We start from the raw sequence: 22,048 nt of genomic DNA, 5'->3' as shown, positions 1-22,048 counted from the left end.
TCTCACCTCATTTGCCCTTTTCCAGGTTAGGATAAATGCATGACATGCGTAAGCCTACTCATGTTTTCTCTTCGGAATATAAGCCAGAAGATACATGTGTCAGAGATGTCTGAAGAAATTGTGGCAATGTCCCTGTCACAAACTACACGGACATAATTGAAAACATATTCTTTCTCCTTTACAACGCCTTAATCTGCAAGTGTGCCTCATTGGTGTCTGCAGACACTTCTCCTTCTTCTTCTTCTTCTTCTTCTTCTTCTTCTTCTTCTTCTTCTTCTTCTTCTTCTGACTTTCTCTGTTTGTGTGGTGGTGTGGTGGTGTGGTGGCTGGGTCAGGACTCAGGATATGGGCTAAGGGCCCCACACAACACCATGCCATTAGTGTGTAACATCAGCCTCCACCACCCAGGAGCACACTGACCGCAGAAGGGGTTGGTCTGGTGATGTCAGAGGATTACTTCTTTGAGACTTTGAGAAGTTTGGGGATCTGTGAGGTCTGGTTAGTGTACAGCGTCTTTAAGGTAAACTAAACCAGTGGTTTCACTGGAATACAGAGTGGAAAGGTCTGCTTCTGCTATGATACTTTATCTTTTAGTTTATAGTTTTTAAATGGAAGAAAACCATTGCTAAGGCATTAGTAATCAACCAAAAGGGATACATGATCATTAGTGGAAATTTGTCAGGGTGAACATAACTGCATGACTGCCATTGGTTTTGGCTGCAAATAGGCAAATAAGCTGCAGGCCAGCTCAAAGTGCACACATCACGCTTTTAAAACGACCTAAGGTTTGAGAGAGGTGCTATACAAATACAAATATTGTCATTTAATGTAGCCTATTATTGATTTCGTCATTGTTATTATTACTAGACCTAGGCCTACTAGGCTGCTATAGGCCCTATATTATTATTTTTAGCATTATTATTAGGCCTATTATTAACCATCTTTATAAACTTAGTAGAAATTCTTAGTTTTAATTCTGAGTAATCAGTTTTATTTTTATATTAGTACCTCACTGAATACTATTATAGTTATAACAAAGCTAAAATATTAATTATTTGATCGTCCAGCTCAGCGCCTTACTATCATGGCTCTTACGCCCTCTATGGTCATGAAATATTCTCGCACTGAACATGACTACACCGGAAGAGAGACTAAAAACCACAATTCCCATCACGCTTCAAATTACTGTAACAGTGGAAGGGGGAAGGGAAGCCGAGATTGGAGGGAGACAAACTCAAGGTAAAAATAAAAAGCGATATTTTTTGACAACATTTGGTCTAGAGATGCAAGCTGATAAGGAACCTGTAGAGGCTGTTGTTGCAAGTACAGCTTCGTTGGAGATTGGCATCATAAACCGTTTCTTTGCGAAAAATAAGAGCAACCTAGTTAGGACTGCACAAAAAGATTTAGCTAATGTTAACATTATCTGCTAGCAAGCAGAGCTAGCGTTACCTCCCCAGTTCTTTGGTTCTTTTACACTAACGTGAATATCAGTTGGTAGCTAGCCTGTCCTGAGGTAAAGTGAGTTATGACGGTAAGCAATGAGCGGCGGTAAGCGTGAGTTTTCGTTCTGTCATGTTTGAAAACTTAATTTAGACGTCGTCAAAGAAACAATGCATTCTTTTTGCGGGTCTGTGGTTGTTGCATTATGTAGGGTTGATTAACTTTTTGTGCGTGATATTATGACAGATAATGTGAGCTGCTAACGTTGAATCATGAGCGAGAGCTAGCTGGATGTAGAGTTTGAATTGGAATTATTGTAGCTACTGAGATAACTGACCAGCTAATTAGTTATCCAGTTTAGAAAACAGTTGCAATCACCAATATGTGCCAATTCAGTTTAACCTTTCTGTTTTCAACATTTTACAGCACATGATGCATGCACGTATTGCAAACTTTTACCAGCTTTATTTTTTCATCCGAGATGACGTTATACCGCATAAGTTACCTTTGCATGCGACAATGATTTGTCGCCAAGTTTATTAATTGGAAATATGTTGTGACAGGGTTGGTAAGTGAAACGGCAACGTTCGGTGCACTGTAAGATACTGTAGCGCTTATCTGGTTAAAATGTTACTGATGGTTGTTAGAGACGGAGTTGCCAGAATGATTTACCCCGCTGTTAGGTTTTAAAGTGGCATGGCAGGTGATTTTCTCTGTTTGCGTTTAACCCCAGTGCGACAGTAGCCTACATATTTTGTCGCTATCTTCCTTCTGTCGTCTCTCAAATTTTATTGCGTGTATTTGTCTTGCTAGCTTGTATGTGAAGATGACAGAAGGCGATGATGTCATTGATAACCCCTCCCATACTCATCAATATGACAAATAGAGTGTCCTTTGGCTAACTATTGAGAAGACACTGATCGAACTAAGCTGTAACGCCATGGCTGCAGTGTTCTAAATAGAGAAGGATGTAGGTTTTGCCAGGTTTTAGCTGATGTTGAAGTTGCATTGTTGAGATGGTAAGAAATGCAGAATTTATCGATGACGTCATCGATATGCGTTTTATATTGCGCCTGTAAATTTGTCAGAGCAATTACCAGGACTCAATGACAGAAGTAATCATATTTTCATTTTAATTTCTTTGTGCTTTTTGTCTCCAATATAACGCTGCACATGCATGTTGTCAATTCAAACGTCTTGTGTTACCGTAGTGAAACTTATGCAGCCTGTCTTTGTGTCTGTATGTATGCCGATAAAATAGGTCACATTTAAATGTTCCTTAATTCAGTTCATCAAGCTGCATAATGCTTTCCTTTGCAAAACGACTTTTGCGTTAATAAATATTGTACCGATGTGGGCTGTGTACCGACAAAAGGCTGCTTTCTTTGTTGCATTTTAATATCAACTTCCCTCTCGCGTCTTTTCAGAGCATCCATCCATTTGACGGAAGTTCCACAGAACCGTCCACTGGTTGCAGCTATTAGCAGGTGATACACACTCACACGCACATATACACACAGGTTACATGACCGTGGAACTAGACTATTGTCAAAGACCTCTTTTCAACCCACTTTTGACGTAATCTGGGGTTCCATGGGAAGAGCTTGTGAATAGGCTCTCTTTGGTCTCTCTGTCCACCTTTTTCTGACATTCGTTAGGAATTTGTCTCATTGCTTTGCAGAGGTCGGCGGGGATTCCAGGAGAGCCATGGGGGTTGGGAAGCAGGAGGCGACCCGGGCCCGCGCCCCCAGCACTGCGCTCTCAGCCTGGCTCCTCTGATGGAGCGTCCCAGCGGACGCCCTCTCAACTACGCCTGGCACGGAGGACGAGGAGAAGGAGAGGGAGTTTAGACGCCTCTCTTCTGCCCGATCTGAGGAGGAGGTCAATTACCGACGTAGCCACAGACTACCCCACTCTCTCTCTCTCTCTCTCTCTCTCTCTCTCTCTCTCTCCAAACGACACGGGAAGCTAACAGCTTGACCCTCACCGAACTCGCCTGAAGTGACATCACCTTTTTTAGGCGAGCCACCCATCATCCTCCGCTCTCTCTCCTGATCCGTCTGCACCTGTTACCTGTGGCTCCCACCATTTGCTTTGGTGCTCCCGAGCGAGGGCGGACCAGACTGTCAGAACGCTAAGGGTGAGAAAAGAGAGGGGGAGAGAGAGAGGGGTGTGGGGGGGGAGAGACAAAGAGACGGTGCGCTCGCGCTTTGTGACTGACTGCTCGAGCACCATGGCCATCTGGAGAACAGCAGGGCAGAGTGTCGCACCACCAACACTGGGAAGCCAGTAGGAGGGGTCCAGCCCACCTAGCAGCAGCAGCAGCAGCAGCAGCAGCAGCAGCAGCAGCAGCCGCCGGCGCCAAGCTCCAACACCCATGCCATGGAAGGGGACATCATCTTGGCCGCACACACGGAGGTGAGAGCTGAGCTGTCAGTGCAGCCACAGTTGGGTGTAGGTGGGGTGGGTGGGGGTGCATACTGGAACAGTCTGAGTGCATGTCAGTCATGTTTAGTCCAGACTATGCTGTGGAATATGACTCGGGGTGGGTGGGGGGGGGGGGGGGGTGTGCATACTCAAATAGCTTTAGTACACGTCCGTTGGACTGCGCTGTGATGGAAGACATAATTGTGTGTGTGGGGGGGGGGGGGGTGTAATTTTCTTTCCTTGCAATTATTGAGGTGGTAGTGGATACTTAGGCCTGTGCTCAGCTCCTCTGAGTCCTCCCTTCTGGGAAGTCGTCTTTTAAGGGTCAGTTTCAGAGGTAAGGACTGGGGGCTAGTAGAGTGCACACGGGTCAGAATTTAGTCAGCCAGAATTATGGCAGAAAATCTATCAGCTCAATAGTATTAAGCAGGAAAAACCCTGAATTGCCGAATTGCCTGAATGGCTTTCTCAGCAGGAAATACATTTCCAGTCAGAACGCCTGCTTTTATGCATTCAGTTTCCATCTTTGTACAGACAAAGCATGTTGTGTGAGTGAAAAAAGAGTACATTGAATCCGTTGATGAATGGTTAAATACAGTGATTGCATGACTGTCTCTTGCTCTTCAAATCAAGCTTGCGAAACATTTTTCCTCTTCTTGGTTCGCTTCCTATATACTGTAGCTATGAAGTGCTGTCAATGGTACATTTCCTTTTGGACACATACGTTCAAGCTATTGAAACAGTACAAGAAATGCCTTTCAGCTCTTTTAAAAAATCCTGTTGAATTTGTTAGAAATTGATTATGCACATTTGCTACAACTTATTTAGCCACAAGTGTGCCCCTGTCATAGAAGATGAATCAGAAAGCATGTCTCTAATCACTTGTAAACACCCCCCTTGACAGAAGTCTGAAAACTGTTATGCCTGACTATTTTATGATCACACAGGTACACAGAGACACTGTTTAAGAATGCAACCTACTTGTAATAGTGACAGTGACTTCAGTCTCAGTGGGACATCAGATCAGATTTTGTTGCACACACGTTCACAAACAAATGTTGAAATTCTCTGTTGTAAATAGAAAAGCTGATTCATTTCGCTTTTTGCTTTCACTTTTGACAGCTTTTGGTAACATGGCGCATGCATTGTTCTGGTGCCCCTGCATAGCGTGTGTGGAACTAAGCATTCGTAAGCGCCGCAATGACCGAGTTACAGACCTGTGACTATGGATGGGAGCTGGGGAGTTTGTTGAGTCAGTTTGTTGATCTGTTTCTGGAGTGCTTAATGAAGTCCCTTGCCAGTCCAGATAACCCGCCCTGGCCCAGTGGAGGTTAGAATTGACGCCAGGTTTGGCGTACACGCGAGTTCTCGCTGAGCGGTGCTGGGGAGGCAAACCGAGGAGGCTGGAATGAAAGATTCCTATTTTAAACACGCTGCACCTGTTTGTTTTCCGTAGAGAGTTTCCTTGTATTGTGAGGTCTGCTCTTTCTCTCCTCGTTCACTTTCTTGGGGTCTCACGTGTCCTTTCTAATGTGCTGTTGATTTCCAGGGTTTGAATGGGTTGCCTCAAGATTGTAAGCAGACAGTGGATCTAACCAATGGACACTCCAATCACAAACCTGTGAGTATCCTATTTGTCAGTTCCAAGCTCTAGAAGCAGTCACACTCTTTTCCACACATGGCACGTGCAGTATGCACCTCTACTGAGCACTGTTGAGCTTTCCCAAGCACACAGTCACACAATGCAACCGCCCTGTGCTTCCTCTAGACCATCTAGCGATTTGGCCTGTCACAGCACAGGACAGCATACATACTGCACAGCACAGGAAAGCATACCTACTGCACAGCACAGGACAACATACCTACTGCACAGCACAGGACAGCATACATACTGCACAGGACAGAATACATACAGCACAGCACAGCACAGGACAGCATACCTACAGCACAGCACAGGACAGCATACATACAGCACAGCACAGGACAGCATACATACAGCACAGCACAGGACAGCATACATACTGCACAGGACAGAATACATACTGCACAGGACAGAATACATACAGCACAGCACAGCACAGGACAGCATACCTACTGCACAGCACAGGACAGCACACCTACTGCACAGGACAGAATACATACAGCACAGGACAGCACACCTACAGCACACCTACAGCACAGCACAGCACAGCACAGCACAGCACAGCATACCTACTGCACAGCACAGCACAGGACCGCATACAGTACATACTGCACAGGACAGAATACATACTGCACAGGGCCGCATATCTACTGCACAGCACAGGACAGCATACCTACTGCACAGCACAGGACAGCATACATACTGCACAGCAGAGGGCAGCCTACATACAGCACAGCACAGGACAGCATACATACAGCACAGGACAGGACAGCATACATAAAGCACAGCACAGGACAGGACAGCATACATACAGTACAGCAGAGGGCAGCCTACATACAGCACAGCACAGGACAGCATACATACAGCACAGGACAGGACAGCACACCTACAGCACAGCACAGGTCAGCATACATACAGCACAGGACAGAATACATACTGCACAGCACAGGACAGCACAGGACAGCATACCTACTGCACAGCACAGCACAGGACAGCATACATACTGCACAGGGCCGCATATCTACTGCACAGCACAGGACAGCATACCTAATGCACAGCACAGCACAGGACAGCATACATACTGCACAGGGCCGCATATCTACTGCACAGCACAGGACAGCATACCTAATGCACAGCACAGCACAGGACAGCATACATACTGCACAGGGCCGCATATCTACTGCACAGCACAGGACAGCATACATACTGCACAGCACAGGACAGCACAGGACAGCATACCTACTGCACAGCACAGCACAGGACAGCATACATACTGCACAGGGCCGCATATCTACTGCACAGCACAGGACAGCATACATACTGCACAGCACAGGACAGCACACCTACTACACAGCACAGCACAGAGGATTTAGTTCCCTCGTCTGAGCTGCTGTGTCCCAGAGTGCACTACTCTGTGCAGTCTGGTGAGCAGTGTTAGAGAGGTGAAGTGCACTGAAGCCTTTGACCCGCAGGGGATGACCGCAGTAGCCAGGATTTCCTGTGCTATCTTAAGGGTTGCTGAGGATGAAAATGAGGGCACATTTATAGATGAATTTTAATACATTTGGATGGAGAAGTAACATTACATAGCAGGTGCTCAAATGCAGCTTTTTCAGTGTCATCAAGTGGTGAAATATGGATATGAAGGTTCACTGGTCTCTTGAGGTAAAAAAAGAATGTACCCATCTTCACTGACTTACTATAGCGAATGTCAAGGATTTTGTATTAGCACAGAGTGTAGTGGAGGCCAGTACTGTAAACCTCCCAGCATAGTTGAATTTATTGCTACTTTGGACTTGAATCCGCGACCTCGTGTCGCCCTTGGCCATGCTCTGTGAGCTGACCTCTCGGAATTTGACCTCTGAGCGCCTCTGTGGTCTTGCAGGAGATGAATGGAGTGGTTCCAGGTCATGCCATCATTAAGGAGCACGCCAATGGAAACTCCGTTCACAAACCAGTGCCAGTGAGTTCCTGGGGCAGACATGTTGCCTGCACACATACATACATAAATACACATTCTGGGAAAAAGTAGACAATAATATTGGTCATTGACAATAGCAACATTGGCTATGAGGTTAATGGATGCGGATGGTAGTTTTTCACCATGCACACACACAGACCCACACACACACACTCACCAACATACAACTTATGTGCATGGTCTTGAGTGTTCTCTGAATACTTGTTGTTGTTGTAGATCTCTGCGCTGAAACAGAATGGCCTGTTGCAGTCCCTGGCAGCAGGAGGTGATCAGCCTAGGACAGAAGGTGAGAACAGCTGTGTGTCCTTGTCTGTGTGTGTGTGCGTGAACGTGTGTGCATTTGTTTGTTTGTGTGTGTGTGTGTGTGTCTGTTTTACTGTGCACGTGTGTGTCTCTTCTTCACCCACCCACCTGAGTGCCTGTGTGTGTTAATCTCAACTTGTTGCTGGTGTGTGATTTTTCTCCCCTCAGTTCCTTAAGGGTGTGTGTGCGCGCTTGCTGGTGCTGATATGCATTTGTTTACTGTTGAAGTGTGTTGGTGTGTGTGTGTGTGTGTGTGTGTGTGTGTGTTCTCACCCTCCTCTCGGTGGCGTGTGATTGCAGAGGTGAACTCGGAGGTGGAGAGGGCCAGGGAGGAATGGGATGCCCTTGAGAGCATCCAGCCAGGTGAGCTCATCCTCCTTGTCGCCATGGGAACCACAGCTCTAACGCACTGCCTTACCTCAGCCAGGCTAGCCTACCGCCATGGATACCAAACTCACTCGTCCAATCCAGAGACTTCCCAGACACTTTGATTGGGTCGGCCTCAATGGGGAAGGAATGCAGGAACACGGCATCAGGCTTTCACTTACATTCAGACTCTCCTGAAATATTTGAAATAGTTTTGATTGATAAAATTATTTCTCAAAATGCTTGAAATCCCAAAATTGCTTGAATTTAAAAAAGATAAAATAAAAAATTAAGTTTTGTCTAAACTTACATGCAGATGTGTACGATGTTGAGATTCAGTTAGCCTCTTCCTCAAAAATCATGTTGAAGTTGACAGAATAAACAACATGATTGTTGCTAATGACTGGGGATTTCAGTCCTGGGGCCTGTACTACGAAGGGAGCTCAACCTACCCAGATGTAACCCAGGGTTACTTTGCTAAACCGGGGTTGACAAAACCTGGTTATCTTCATTGGTGTTAATCGGTACTACGACGCTGAGTAAGAAGTTGATTTGTTGAACTGGGGTTAACCTCATCGGAGTTGGTGCGCGTTCACATAAAATGGGCGGGTTGCAGCGCAAATCATCACTTTTAATGATGACGCGATCACGTTATTTTACGGATAAGCGATGCGCAATGATTATAAAAAGTGCGAGGAATTAAAACCCACTTTACTATACATCAAATAGCCTACGTCGGCAGCAAACAAAGCAAGACAAGGCTGTTGGCAACGTAGGCTATTGCAGATCGGATATATGAAAGTAAAGTTTTATTTCATGTTCCTTAAATAGCCTATGTGTTACGCAGGATTAATAGCTTGCGGAATGTCTGAAATGTGTTGAAATAAATACATTTTGAGTTCATAACAGTCCTACAGATACAACACAATTCATGCCATGTATATGAATAAATATTAATAAAGGATAATTGAATGTTTAGCCCCATTGACTGATTTAGTGTACATGCCTATCCTGTGAACATTTTAGATGCAACGGCAGTGCCGCTGGCAGCAGGTGAAAATGAAACTCAAAAACATTCAGAAGGTTTATAGGCCTAGTTATAGCTTGCATTAATATGTCTTAATTATGAAAATGTTATATTGCCAATGCTTATAGCCTCCACTTTGCCTCGATCAGCTGACAAATGCAACGAATTCCCTCGGCTGAGAATGTATAGGCTATCTTTCATAGAGAATATTATATGGAGAAAGATTCTGGCGGTCTTTAAAAACCCTCGCCTTGCGAAGAGAGGCGCTTACAATTTGCGCTCCAATAATGTATCTTCCAAGTAGCCTACGTCGACATTGTGGGGTGTGGTTAACCGAAAACCTCGGGTTAACCAAGATCATAACCTGCTCGGAGCAGGTTTGAGATGCAGCGTAAATTGCCATGGCAGCATACCTCGGTTAAAACCTATCCACCTTTCGTAGTACGGGTTAACCGGGAAGTTACGCCACACGTGATCAACTTACTCTCGAAGTTACCCAGCTAAGCCAGTAACCCCGCTTCGTAGTACAGGCCCCGGGGCTCTTAACAGCAACAATACTGTGTTGTTTGTCACCAACATCTTATGTCATGAGAATCTCGGAACGGAAGCAGTCTGCTCGTTAAAACTGTGTTGAGGGGTGGTGGGCAGCATAAACAGAATGCTTCTCCAAAGGGCGTTTGGGTTGGGGGTGAGTGGCCGTTGGCCGTTGGCCGTTGGGCCGTCGGGCTTTAGATTTGAGCTTATCTGACGCTGCCCTTTCCTGTGCAGTTCTCCCCGAGGAGCTCGCTCCCTCCCCGCTCATCTCCTTCAACGAAGCCCTGCAGCACTTCCAGACCACAGACCTTGCAGATCTCCTGGTGAGTGTGTCTGTGTTTGTGTGTGTCTGTGTGTGTGTGTCTGTGTGTGTCTGTTTGTGTGTCTGTCTGTCTGTCTGTCTGTCTGCTTGTCTAAGGGGGAGTCTTGGTGAATGTGTTTTTTTTATTTTTATGGATTTATGTCCATTCGTTTAGACACGTTTACTAAAAGTGAATTAGACTGTTATGGAGATACTCTGTGCTTTTCACTTTTCTGTTGGTTGATATGGTGTGACCACACCGCTGCAAGCCTTTTTATGAGGTTTTACATGGACCTGATAATATACACGACCACAGTCAGATAGACGTTTGGTGAAATCAGAGGTCCACGGGGCAGTGTATAGAGAAGTGGTACAGTCCTGATTTTAGAAATACACACTTCCCTGTTTTGTCTTCATTTCCCTAAACACAACACATTTGTTCCTCTTCTCCCCCTCATCTCTCTTCCTCCTTTCATTGACGTTTTTTTTGGTGCTTTTTTTTCTGTTCCTTCTTCCCCCAAACCTCTTTTTTTTCTCTCTTTCTTTCTTTCTTTCTTTCTTTCTTTCTTTCTTTCTTTCTTTCTTTCTTTCTTTCTCTCTCTCTCTCTCTCTCCATTACCCCTCCCCTCCCTTGTGCTCGCATTCGCTCATTTCTTCACTCCCTCTCTTCCTGTCTATCCCTCTTTCACTCTTTCTCTCGCTCTCCCCCCTCTCTCTCTCTCTCTCTCTCCCTCCCTCTCTCCCTCTCACTCTACAGAAGAGCATCCAGCCCACCATTCGTAGGACGGGTCTGGCGGCCATCACACACTTCCTGTTTGGTCCGCCCCGACTGCACAAGGAGCTGCTGGAGGAGAGGGACCTGGTGTTTGCCATTGCACAGTGTGAGTACACACACACACACACACACACACACACACCATGTCATAGATGCACACAATAATTCATGCATCATGCACACAATGTATCCAAAGCAATATGCACATAAAAACACTAAACACAATGAATACAGTACCCTCCAGAATTATTGGCACCCTTGGTAAAAGTTGACTAAAAATAGGTCTAAAAAATAATCTTTAGGTGACTTATTGTACTCCCACAATGAAAACAATGAGGAAAAATACACCCTGCAAGGGAAGCAAATTTATTCTGAGAAAAAGGAAAATCTCATAAAGAAATAAATGTTTTTAATAAAAACACGTCACTCACAATTATTGGCACCCCTACTTGTAATACCTTCTTTAACATCCCTTTGTCAATAAAACAGCATGTAATATTCTTCTCTGACACCCCATAAAGATTGAGAATACAAAGTAAGGGATTTAAGACCATTCATCTTTACAAAACCTCCCCAGATCGTCCAGATTGCTAGGTCTACACTTGTGCATTCTTCTCGTTGACTCATCCCACTGTTTTTCTATGGAGTTTAGATCAGGGGACTGCTATGGCAATGTCTGAAGCTTGATTTTGTGTTCAGTAAACCATATTTGTTTTGATCTGTGCATTTGTTTTGGTTCATTGACCTGATGAATGATCCAATCATGACCAACTTTTAGGGCCGTGGCAGAGATTGTTTGATTTCCTTTGAAAATGTTCAGGTTTTTCTTGGTGTTCATGATGCCATGCACCTTAATTAGGTTCCCAAGGCCTTTGGGAATTAAAACAGCCCCACAATAGCACAGCCCCTCCACCATAATTCTGATTAGGCATGGGGTTCTTTTTAGTATAGTCATTCTTCTATGTACGCCAAAGACACCTTAAGTGTTTTTAGCAAAAGAGCATCATTTTATTTTCATCTGACAATAGACCACACTCCCAGACATGTCATGGTACCATTCAGTAACTCCTGCCATTTACATTGTTCATTAAATGACTCTACTGGCTTTAACCTGACATGCTGTCTAAATAATCTATTAGCAGTGAGGTCACTTTTGAAGATTTTTGGGGGGGACTTGGTGACCCCAAGATGATAGCTTTGTCTGTAACTCTCAACAGTGGTTCTTATGGATTTTTTTGCCTATCATACCATCCTCCATACTGTGCGTGGGAGCAAAATAGCCATGGGTCTTTGTCCAAGCATGTTTGCCACATTTCCAGATGATTAGAACCTTTTAGTCATCATTTTAACTGGAAATATAGGCATTTTCAACAAAATACCTAGTTTCCATAGACATTCTCTTACTTACAAATGTCAACACAATTTCTTTTTATTTCAATTTAGTGTATTCTCTTGTCTCTCCAATGTTGAAAAATGACTAGAGGATTTAGCCTCTGAGTGACTTCATTTTCATACCATAGTGAAAAAGAACGTCTTGAACTACTTCTGAAAGTTCACAGACACTCTGATTTACTCTAAAACGTTGCATTTACATAGGAAAATGGTCCTGTTAAATGTTGTACATAATATGTTTCAGGGGTGCCAATAATTGTGAGCAAGCTGTTTTTGTTAAAAATATTTATTTCTTTATGAGATTTTCCTTTTTCTCAGAATAAATTTGCTTGCCTTGCAGGGTATATTTTTCCTCATTGTTTTCATTGTGGGAGTACAATAAATCACCTAAAGATTATTTTTTATACCTATTTTTAGTCAACTTTTACCAAGGGTGCCAATAATTCTGGAGGGTACTGTATATACCATAACTGATGCACACAATTGGTCAGGCTACTAACATTCAATGTAGGCTTCCTCCTGTTCTCTCTTTCTCTCTCACACACACACACACACACACACACACATCTTGACTGCGCTGAGCAGGTGGAGATCTTGAGTGTTCTGTACAGCATGTCTCCCTCAGCTGCTGCCCTTTCCTGCTCCTACCTACAGTAAGCCTGTCCTGAGCAGTGTGTGTGTGTGTGTGTGTGTGTGTGTGTGTGTGTGCACACGCGCATGGGGTGATCAGACGGTAGGGCTGTGGCTGGTTGGCCAAGGGCCCAGTCCCTCAGTAACAGGATGTCCCCAGCAGAGTGTTAGAGCCCAGCTAGACACACACACACACACACACACACACACACACACACACAAATGCAAAACCTGGAATTCGAATAGAGGAGCGCACAAGAGTCTGCTGCTTCATACTCTACTCTACAAGACCATTCCATGCCTCTGTTATTCTCTGAGTCGCTGTGTCCTGCCGAGTCGTGTTGATGCAATTAGCTGTTGTGTATTTTAATCCTCCTTCCAGTCTGGCTCACACAGACAGGACCTCTATATATCCCAGCCCAGCTGTGGTAGACGTCCTTTTGTCAAAGAAAGACAGTTGTCATGTTAGAAGTAGAGCTGGTTTTCCAAAAGTCGCCAGTCATGGCAGGAGCCTTCTGACTGCAGTGCATGACATTGCCTGAGGGGTGTTCCCTCAAACTGGCTAAGCTCCTAGCTCACAGTAGTGGCTGGCTGCTCCATGCCTCTGCTTGTGCTGCCTGTTTCCAAACAGAGACCACGAGTGCCATTGAAGTCTTGCAGTACGACTTGTACTTTTTCCCAGACCAAGAAGTGATGCACTTTTAATGGCTGCCATTTTGGAAATGAGAGAGACAGAAATAGGAAGTCCTTGCATGACCTGGAGGATTGTCATGCTTCATCTTTTTTTTTTTTTTTTTTTTGTATTTGCTTGTCTTACATATGAGCAAGCTGAGATCACACCCCAGCCCACACACACACCATTCATACCTGCATACACACTTTACATGTGTACACATATGCAAACAGAAATGTGCATATTCTTGTATTTGTGCATATAGCCTTGTACTGTGTATTGTTATTGCTGCATATCGTGGATGCACATGGGCTGAATCAATAAATTATACGTTAATGACATCTGCATTCATTCAGTTTAAATGTATTTGTGTTTAAATGTGAAAATGACCACCTTCTATTGATGCTTGAGACGAGTCACTCCGACCATGTGACTGGATATTGTTAGATCATGCTTTGTTGATCCAGTGGCCTGAAGCTACTGGCAGGTGATTGCTGGCCGAGGCTGTGTTAATCTTTTAGGTTGTGTTTGTCCTCATGTGGCTGTGTTAACCCTTGACCTCTGTCAATTAGGCTCATTGGACAACGGGCAGCCTGTGCACATGCGTGTGCTGCAGACCATCTACAGGAAACTGACCGGCAACCGCAATGACTGCCCACGCTTCGGACCCCACTGGGAGAACGTGGGTTTTCAGGGTGAGTGTGAGACACCGACCGTTTCCAGTGCAGTTAGGCCTGTCACGATAACAAATTTTGCTGGACGATAAATTGTCCCAGAAATTATTGCGATAAACGATAATATTGCCGTTCTGAGATCATTTTTATCTAATATAATGATAATGGCATAATAATGCAGGTACACCTTTTCAAAGATCAATAACTTGTATTTCTAAAGAATAAGGAACTGGAATGGGAAGACATTTTTAAATATCCACAATAAATGAACAAAACAACCAAAAACAATAAATACAATGGACTCTCAGTCTCTACTAAGACTCTGTTTAAGGGCCAGCAAATTCAAACGTGACATGCAACAGGAGGCGTGTAGAGTGACAGTTGCTAAGCCTTATGCACGGAACTAAGTGTCATCATAGCTGATCAATTAGGCCTACGCAGTCAGCTAAACATTTGAAACTTGCGCAAAACGGCATGAACCCAGCATCTGCACGTCACATAAAATACAAATTGAAGCAATAAGTTGGTTGGTCATCGGATAATCCTACTGCAAAGCCTTTTCATAGGTATGCTACGTTTATGACATATAACGTTGATTACGAACACATTTCACCACAGCTGACAATTAGCTTATGACATTTTAACCGGAGCTGCCGGCTGTTTTGGCTGATTCTTGAGCTCTCAGCGGAGTGCAGACTTTCGCGGAGTGTGTCTTTATCAGATGATGAAAAAACGTAGCTTATAAGCATGATTTTCTGAACTGCATTATCACTATTTTTACCCCCATACCTGTCAAGCTACAACAGAAAGCCTCTTCAGTGTGCTTAGGCCAATCGCCAAAGCCTCGTCTAGCCTGTTAATGAAATGAATGTAAGAAAGTAAAGTTGTCCGTCATGTTATTGAAAGATACATGTCTGACAACTGACTGACATGAGGGTTCACTCCTCGTTAGGCTGCGCTAAAGGAAGCACCGTGGTTATCCTCTCTTTCGTAGAGAGAGAGAGAGAGAGAGAGAGAAGAAGAAAAACAATCAAGCATGAAAATGGAAATTATCGCGGCCGGAAAAGTTATCGAGCTCATTTTTTTTATCGTGCGATTTATTGATTTATTGAATATCGCGACAGGCCTAAGTGCAGTGTTAAAATATGATTTAAAACAGCTCTCTCAGATCACATCCACGGATGAGGTGCCCTTGAGCAAGGCACCTAAACCCCAACTGTTCTCCAGGCGCCAGATTAAGGACGGCCCACTGCTCCAAGTGTGTGTCCTCACAGGACCACCCCCTTCCCCCTTATAACTGGAGCTGGCTAAATCGGAAAATGCATTTATTTTCTTTTTTTTAATCGATTAATTGATTGTCTCTGTTTTCCAATATATTATCAGCATTTATGTATTCATGGGTTTCATCAGGTCCCTTTCCACAGGTGTATAAAATCAAGCACCTTGATTGTCAATGCAGACTGCAACGGTCACAATTGTGACCAATTATTTTTTTTTGCTTCTGTGCCTTTACAGATGTCATTGTATGAAGTATCAATACATTTTCCCCAAAAATGGAAACCTGAAAGGGTCTCAGTTAAATATGTGAAGTGCCAAATGTGTAGTGTAATTTGTCACATGGTCAGAGCTGCTTATGTTTTGGTTGCACCCTGAACAGAAAATTTCCACCCAAAAGCTCCCAAACTAAAGCTTAGAAAAGTATGTTTATGTAAAAATAGGGCAAAGAGTTTGGGTACACATAATCTTTAAGGTGTCTAGTATGGAGGGATGCAAATGAAATATGTGAACTTTGTTCAGCGTTCTCATAGCATGAGTGAACATGAAGACGGTCACAATTGTGACCGCTAGGCAACTACAGAGTCAGATTTTGGGGATTTTCTCTTTTTTTGACACATTTCTTTGTCCAATCATCTAATTTCCAATAAATTCCAAACAGAGATGATATGGGGACATTGTCCCAGGTCTGTTATTTACATTTAAATGTGTATCACAATACAATACTCAACATTGCCTCTGCAATTCTCTGCTATATTCTAAGTGTGCCGATTTTTACATAGAGAAGCCATTGTATCACACTATTATACATAGCTATTGTAATAGCTAATTTTCTATGTTGTTCTTTTTCTTAATTTTACTTTCAGTAATGTCCTACACATATAAGATCTAACTGACTGTCCAGATTTTACAATCATACCTCAAAAACAGTAAATCATTGTCCCCATTGACTATATTCCTATATATTCCTATGTTGCATATGTCACAGGTGGTGGGGGTTGTAATCAACTCGCCAGTCAGCCTGTTGAAGGCAAATTGGCTGAATGTATGCAAAGACTTGCAATAGACATGAGCAACCTTACCAGAAAATATATTCCCCACCCCTTTCCAAACAGCCCCCCAACCCACCCCCCAACACACACACTTATGCACAGTAAAGGGCCTATGTCACAGGGGCCAGGCAGACAAACCAGAAGCACAGCTTCATGTGATCAAAAATAATTGTCTCATCAATCTGTCCTGACACTATTGTATGTCCACGTTACAGACTGTGTCCTATCATGTATTTAGAACCTTACTTAATCCAGTAGTAAAATGAATTCAATTGAGCAATATAATGGATATCACACCGTTCTGACACTAGATTAGGCCAATAACTGAGGTCAGAGCAGGCTCCTATGCTCCTCAGGGTTATTTGGGATCAGGGACAGGGGTCCTGTGTTCTCCAGGTCAAGCATTGTATGTTTCCAGGGTCCTCCAGCATTATAAAGCACATAGTAGATACCCGAATGAGCATAGGTCCCAGGATATAGGACACTGGGGACATAGAGCCTTATGAATATGAGGCCTTTGGAGCAAAGGGACCAGGTAACTTAGGATGTCACTTCATGTGTGTTCACTAATTCACGGATGGGATAAATGCAGAAACCAAATTTCTTGTGTACGCAAGTATACTTGGCTTAAAAACTTGATTTACAATAATAAACAGACAAACGACATCTCTTTTTGCAACATGTGGTGGTTGTTGCATTGTGGTATAGTTGATATAGATGATATAATGGCTTTTCTATGTAAACATGGTAAGGTTGTTCATGTCTATTGCAGGTCTCAGCATACATTTAGGCATTATGCCTCTAACAGGCTGACTGGCGAGTTGATTATACCCCCCACCACCTAGTTTGTATATGTGACATATGTAAAATAGTAGTCAATGAGGACAATGATTTACTGTTTTTGAGGTATGATTATCAAATCTGGACAGTCAGTTAGATCTGATATGTGCAGGTAATGACTGAAAGTAAAATTAAGATAAAGAACAGCATAGAAAATCAGCTATTACAATAGCTATGTATAATAGTGTGATATAATGGCTTCTCTATGTAAAAATCGGCACACTTAGAATATAGCAGAGAATTGCAGAGGCAATGTTGAGTATTGTATTGTGATACACATTTAAATGTAAATAACAGACCTGGGACAATGTCCCCATATCATCTCTGTTTGGAATTTATTGGAAATTAGATGATTGGACAAAGAAATGTGTCAAAAAAAGAGAAAATCCCCAAAATCTGACTCTGTAGTTGCCTAGCGGTCACAATTGTGACCGAAAATAAAACACTCCTTTTCACCCACTTTTTTATTAAAATTTTAAAAAATAGTAATTGATTACTTCAAAGGGTTACTCAAGACACATGATTTTGATATTTTCATGTCTGGGAAAAATTTGGGATTAAACGGGTTAATACACCTGTGGAAAGGGACCTGATGAAACCCATGAATTCAAAGTCAAAGATTAGCCATTTTAATCAAAATGGAGGACTTTCAAACATAGGAGGATAGGCTAAAAGAGATCAAGTTATCATGAACATTGGTGTCATTCTTGTGTATGTCATTTGGTAACAATAGCAATTACACTGGGACAGTAGCATTTCACATATCCCAAAGTCAGATGTTGCTGTGACTTTTTCAGCTCTGTGTGGTTTTGTGTATTTTCTTGGGCGGTCTTGATGCGTCTGTCTTTGTTTCCCAGGGACGGACCCGTCCACAGATTTGCGAGGCACAGGCTTCCTGGGCCTTATGCACACTCTTTACCTGGTCATGGATCCAGAAACACTACCTTTAGCACGAGACATCTACAAGTTGTCCCAGCACCCAGTGCAGGTAACACACACACACACACACACACACACACACACACACACACTCACTCACTCACCTACCTGATGCAGGTATAGGCTCATGTACAGTAGAGAGAGGATTGTGAAGAAATGTTCTGTGATGTCCCCTGGCAGAACTTCCCCTTCAGCGTGATGTCCATCAACATGACCCGCATTGCCTTGCACGCGCTCAGAGAGGAGGTCCTATCCAAGTGAGTTCACAAAGCCACACGTTCACAAGTGCACATATCACATTTTAGAATGATCATAGAAGGAGGAGTCTGTCGTTGCTGTTAGTATAGGGACTGTTGTGCACGGCATCTTTCACACTCACGGTCGGATGTATCAAAGATCCTTAAGGCGGAGCAAGATACGTCGTCGTAGTTCATGTCTATGGGCGCAAAACGGGGATCACTTCCTCTGCATAAAGGGGGTGTGTCATGTGTGTCATGTCCATAGACTTCAATGGAACAGCTCTGCATAAAGGGGGATTTTGCCCCCCCCTCCCTCTTGCGATTCAGGTTCCAGGAAGTGGCTACTTGTGAAGTATCTTGCTCCGCCCTTAATGATCTTTGGATGTATCAAGACTAAATAAATTTGAGAGTGGGCGTTTCTCCATGCCAACTCTATGTCTGCCGTATGCACATTTCCAATGTGTATCATCAGCTGGCGCAACAACATTGGTTGATCACGAGTCTAGACATTTATACACAGTATATTGTGAGATGTGGGTTATTAGAAATGATAACACTTTGAGGTAGGCCTATATTTCTAGATAAATGGTCATGCAAAATACGCTAGACACAAATATGCTGAACACAAATACAATAACAGCCTACAGCATCTATAAAGACACCTGTAGCTTTATTAGAGGATATCAAGAATTAAAAGGGAATGTGTAGCCTATTTAGAGACTGCACCCATATTTAGTTCCATGATTGTTGATGACTGGCTTATCAAACATTACAGATTTTGAAGAGATTTCTGTGAAACTTTTGATGAATGCAGTTGGCTTAACACAATTTCACGTTGGGATGTACAGAGAACAGCTGCGTAGAATGCTGCGTACGCGCAGTTTCATACATCAGAATTGTTTGCACGCACGCAATGCTTTAGTATGAATTCTAGTCTTTGTACATGAGGCCCCTGGTCTTGCCATTAATGGCACCTTGCTTTAGCAGCTGATGTAATAGAACTATAAATAAATGCGTAGGAAATCAAAACTCCCGAAACGAATGATTTTTCCTCCTCTGTGACCTCATCCAGGGAGTGTAACCGACGGCAGCAGGTTGTCGGGGTGATCAACGACTTCTACGCGGCCACTTTCCTGCACTTGTTCCAGCTGTGGAAGAGCGAGCAGAAGACTATCTCCGACTCGGGCTACGTGCTCAAAGGTAACACTGCTCACTCCCTGTTGTGATCATGGCCTAGTCGTGGGTCGTGTTGCTCTCTCTGGTCATGAGAGAACGCTCCTCCTCCAGTCTGTCCTTCTGCTGCACACTTCTAGAACGTTCTATTGCTTTCACTTCTGCATGCTCATGTCATGACCGTCAACTCCAGCAATGTCTTAATGACCATGTCCCTGTTTGACCGTTTTAAGTAATAATTTGTGTATCGTCATTGTAAGAAGTTGGTATGTTTTTGTTTTGCTTTGCTCTGGCCAGCTATCACGAGCATTGCTGTCTCTCATCTTCATTTTCTTTTTCTCCTTCTCCTCCTTCTTCTTCTGTGTTTTGATGGCGCAGAGGTCGAGATCTTTGCCAAAAAGAACCCCAAACAGATCCTGAGGCGCCTGGAGACTTTCCTGAAGGAGCGACGCACCAGGATAGGGCACCGAGCCTCACCGGACAGCCTGTCTCACAGCAACCGCTCCCCCAGCGACAGGGGGTCCAGCCTGGGGACCCAGGGGACCAAAGAGGGCAAAGAGATGAACTTCACTGGCGTGTGTGAGCTCCCGGCCGAGATGGAGGGAGAAGCCCGGCTCATCTGAGCGAAAGAGACTGAGAGTGTGAGAAAGAAAGGATGATTGGAAGAATGTGACACATTGTGAGGGGAAAGGGATGGCAAACTTATGGCAAACTTATGTCACAAGTTGAGATGAGTTTATCTCTTCTCTCAAACGTTCTTTTCCTCTTTTTTTCACCCTCTCGCTCACCTTTTGCACACAACAGCGCACACTCGCATACACGCACACACGCGCACGCACACACGCACACACACACACACACACACACACGCACGCACACACGCACGCATGCACACACTCACACACATGTACGTACACATGTGTACACGCGCGCGCCTAGCCAGCATTGCTGCACCTCCATCTTTGAGAACTGTACCTCTTTCGCGGAGTAGACTTCAGGGTTCAGAATTCACTACAGATCTCTCTATCTCTCTTCTCTCCCTTTGCCTATTTCTATAGTTTCTTACTAGAAGAACCCCTCGTACTGTATATGCTTGCACAGAGAAGCCGCCAAGGTGAATAGTTGCCAAATATTTTTTTTTGTTTGTTTGTTTTTGTCCTTCCCCCTAGTTGGAGCTTGGTGCTGAGACTGTAGCATTCTCACTGTCCGTAGGGTGGTTGGGTGATAAGATAAGGCTCAGGGAGAGTGACTGAGGTCGATGAGGTTCAAGGTTTATGAGGTTGTTTGCTTGTTTGCTTGTTTATGATGGACTGTGCACTGGCTGCACAGAGCCCTACTGTGAGGCTAGAAAGAGAGTCATTAAGAAAGGAAGTATCTGTGAGAAGTGCGAGGTACGGCATTTTTATATTCATCTTGTGCACTAAGCGAGAGATTGATTTGGAGAGATCCATGCACATTGGCATAACAATATCTGTAAGCTTACCTGTGTGTGTGTGTGTGTGTGTGTGTGTGTGTGTATGCGGGTGTGTGTACGTGTTAAAGTGTTCTGTGTATTTGCTCAAAGGCATTGGTCTGCTTTGTAAATGTTACGTAGGAAACATGGTGTCTTTCTGCGCAGGTTGTAGATGCGAAGCACTACTTGCAGTGCAATCCAAGCCGTAGTGAAGCTCTTTGAACCGTGCAAGTATTTGGTAGTTGTGTTTGTTGGGTGAGCATGAGTGAGGTAGATGGTTCGGTTGAGGTCTCTTGGCACTATTGATTTTTTTTTTCTGTTAGAGCTCTACAAGTGTTCTCTATGGATAAATTCTAGCTGGGTCATTCCGTGTCAAATCACCCAGTGCCGGAAAGTGACCCTCTCCGAAAAAATCTGAAATAAATCACAGGTGTTTGTAGACTAGACCTATGCACAAATCTGAAATAGTATACCTGGATCACTAATGGTTTAAAATCTACAGCCCTTTGAAGCTTCAAGTCATTTTAAGCATTGTGGTGAACAGTCCTTTTTGGTCAACTTGCAACGTTATTGGTTCTTTTGGTATTTCACACACATCAGTGAAACTATGTGAATGGAAGCACATTTTCCTGTTGAATTAAGAAATCTAATCAGATGAGACGTGTCTTGTGTAATTTCCCCTCTGCAAAGCTCTGAAAATGGCTATAAATTCATTATGTGAAAAGACATCATCACTTTTGAAGGCTTCTCATTCGAAAGGTATGTGCCACAAATTTCATCAGGTTTTTTTCCCACTCATATATGGACTATAAGGTCATGTCCATGCATCAACTTTGGTTGTAATCGTTGTCATATTGTCAGAGCATTTTGCTTTAATTGGGCTTGATTTTCAAAAAGCCCATTTTCGTC

At 43.7% G+C, this 22,048-nt stretch overlaps 1 protein-coding gene across 5 annotated transcripts; it reads left to right on the top strand.

Moving 5' to 3' along the window:
• The first annotated feature begins 1,200 nt into the window (after positions 1 to 1,200).
• On the top strand, positions 1,201 to 21,492 carry elmod3 (ELMO/CED-12 domain containing 3). 5 transcript variants are annotated; one of them, XM_062543373.1, is made up of 14 exons: positions 1,201 to 1,239; positions 2,871 to 2,930; positions 3,125 to 3,861; positions 5,420 to 5,491; positions 7,398 to 7,475; positions 7,710 to 7,779; positions 8,097 to 8,159; positions 9,958 to 10,046; positions 10,782 to 10,905; positions 14,067 to 14,189; positions 18,193 to 18,323; positions 18,455 to 18,531; positions 19,586 to 19,713; positions 20,065 to 21,492. In XM_062543373.1, exons 3-14 carry the CDS (start codon positions 3,826 to 3,828, stop codon positions 20,307 to 20,309), a joined length of 1,236 nt encoding a protein of 411 aa, XP_062399357.1. In that variant the 5' UTR covers positions 1,201 to 1,239; positions 2,871 to 2,930; positions 3,125 to 3,825; the 3' UTR covers positions 20,310 to 21,492. The 5 variants fall into 5 exon arrangements, with proteins under 5 accessions (XP_062399357.1, XP_062399360.1, XP_062399356.1 ...); XM_062543376.1 differs by having other exon boundaries at positions 1,219 to 1,239; positions 3,102 to 3,861; XM_062543372.1 differs by lacking the exon at positions 1,201 to 1,239 and adding an exon at positions 1,298 to 1,534.
• The last annotated feature ends 556 nt before the right edge of the window (positions 21,493 to 22,048 follow it).

This window comes from Sardina pilchardus, chromosome 8, assembly GCF_963854185.1.
Source record: "Sardina pilchardus chromosome 8, fSarPil1.1, whole genome shotgun sequence".
In the NCBI taxonomy this organism is placed as follows: Eukaryota; Metazoa; Chordata; class Actinopteri; order Clupeiformes; family Clupeidae; genus Sardina; species Sardina pilchardus.
The sequence above is the reverse complement of the archived record's forward strand: the minus strand, read 5'-3'. Positions and strand labels throughout refer to the sequence as shown.

What these genes read in the sequence shown, in the direction of transcription:
- elmod3 (XM_062543373.1), top strand. Translation starts at nt 3,826, where the DNA reads ATGGAAGGGGACATCATCTTGGCCGCACACACGGAG. An exon ending in CAGACCTTGCAGATCTCCTG is followed by an intron (nt 10,047 to 10,781) that starts GTGAGTGTGTCT and finishes CTCACTCTACAG; the next exon opens with AAGAGCATCCAGCCCACCAT. An exon ending in CTCGGGCTACGTGCTCAAAG is followed by an intron (nt 19,714 to 20,064) that starts GTAACACTGCTC and finishes TTGATGGCGCAG; the next exon opens with AGGTCGAGATCTTTGCCAAA.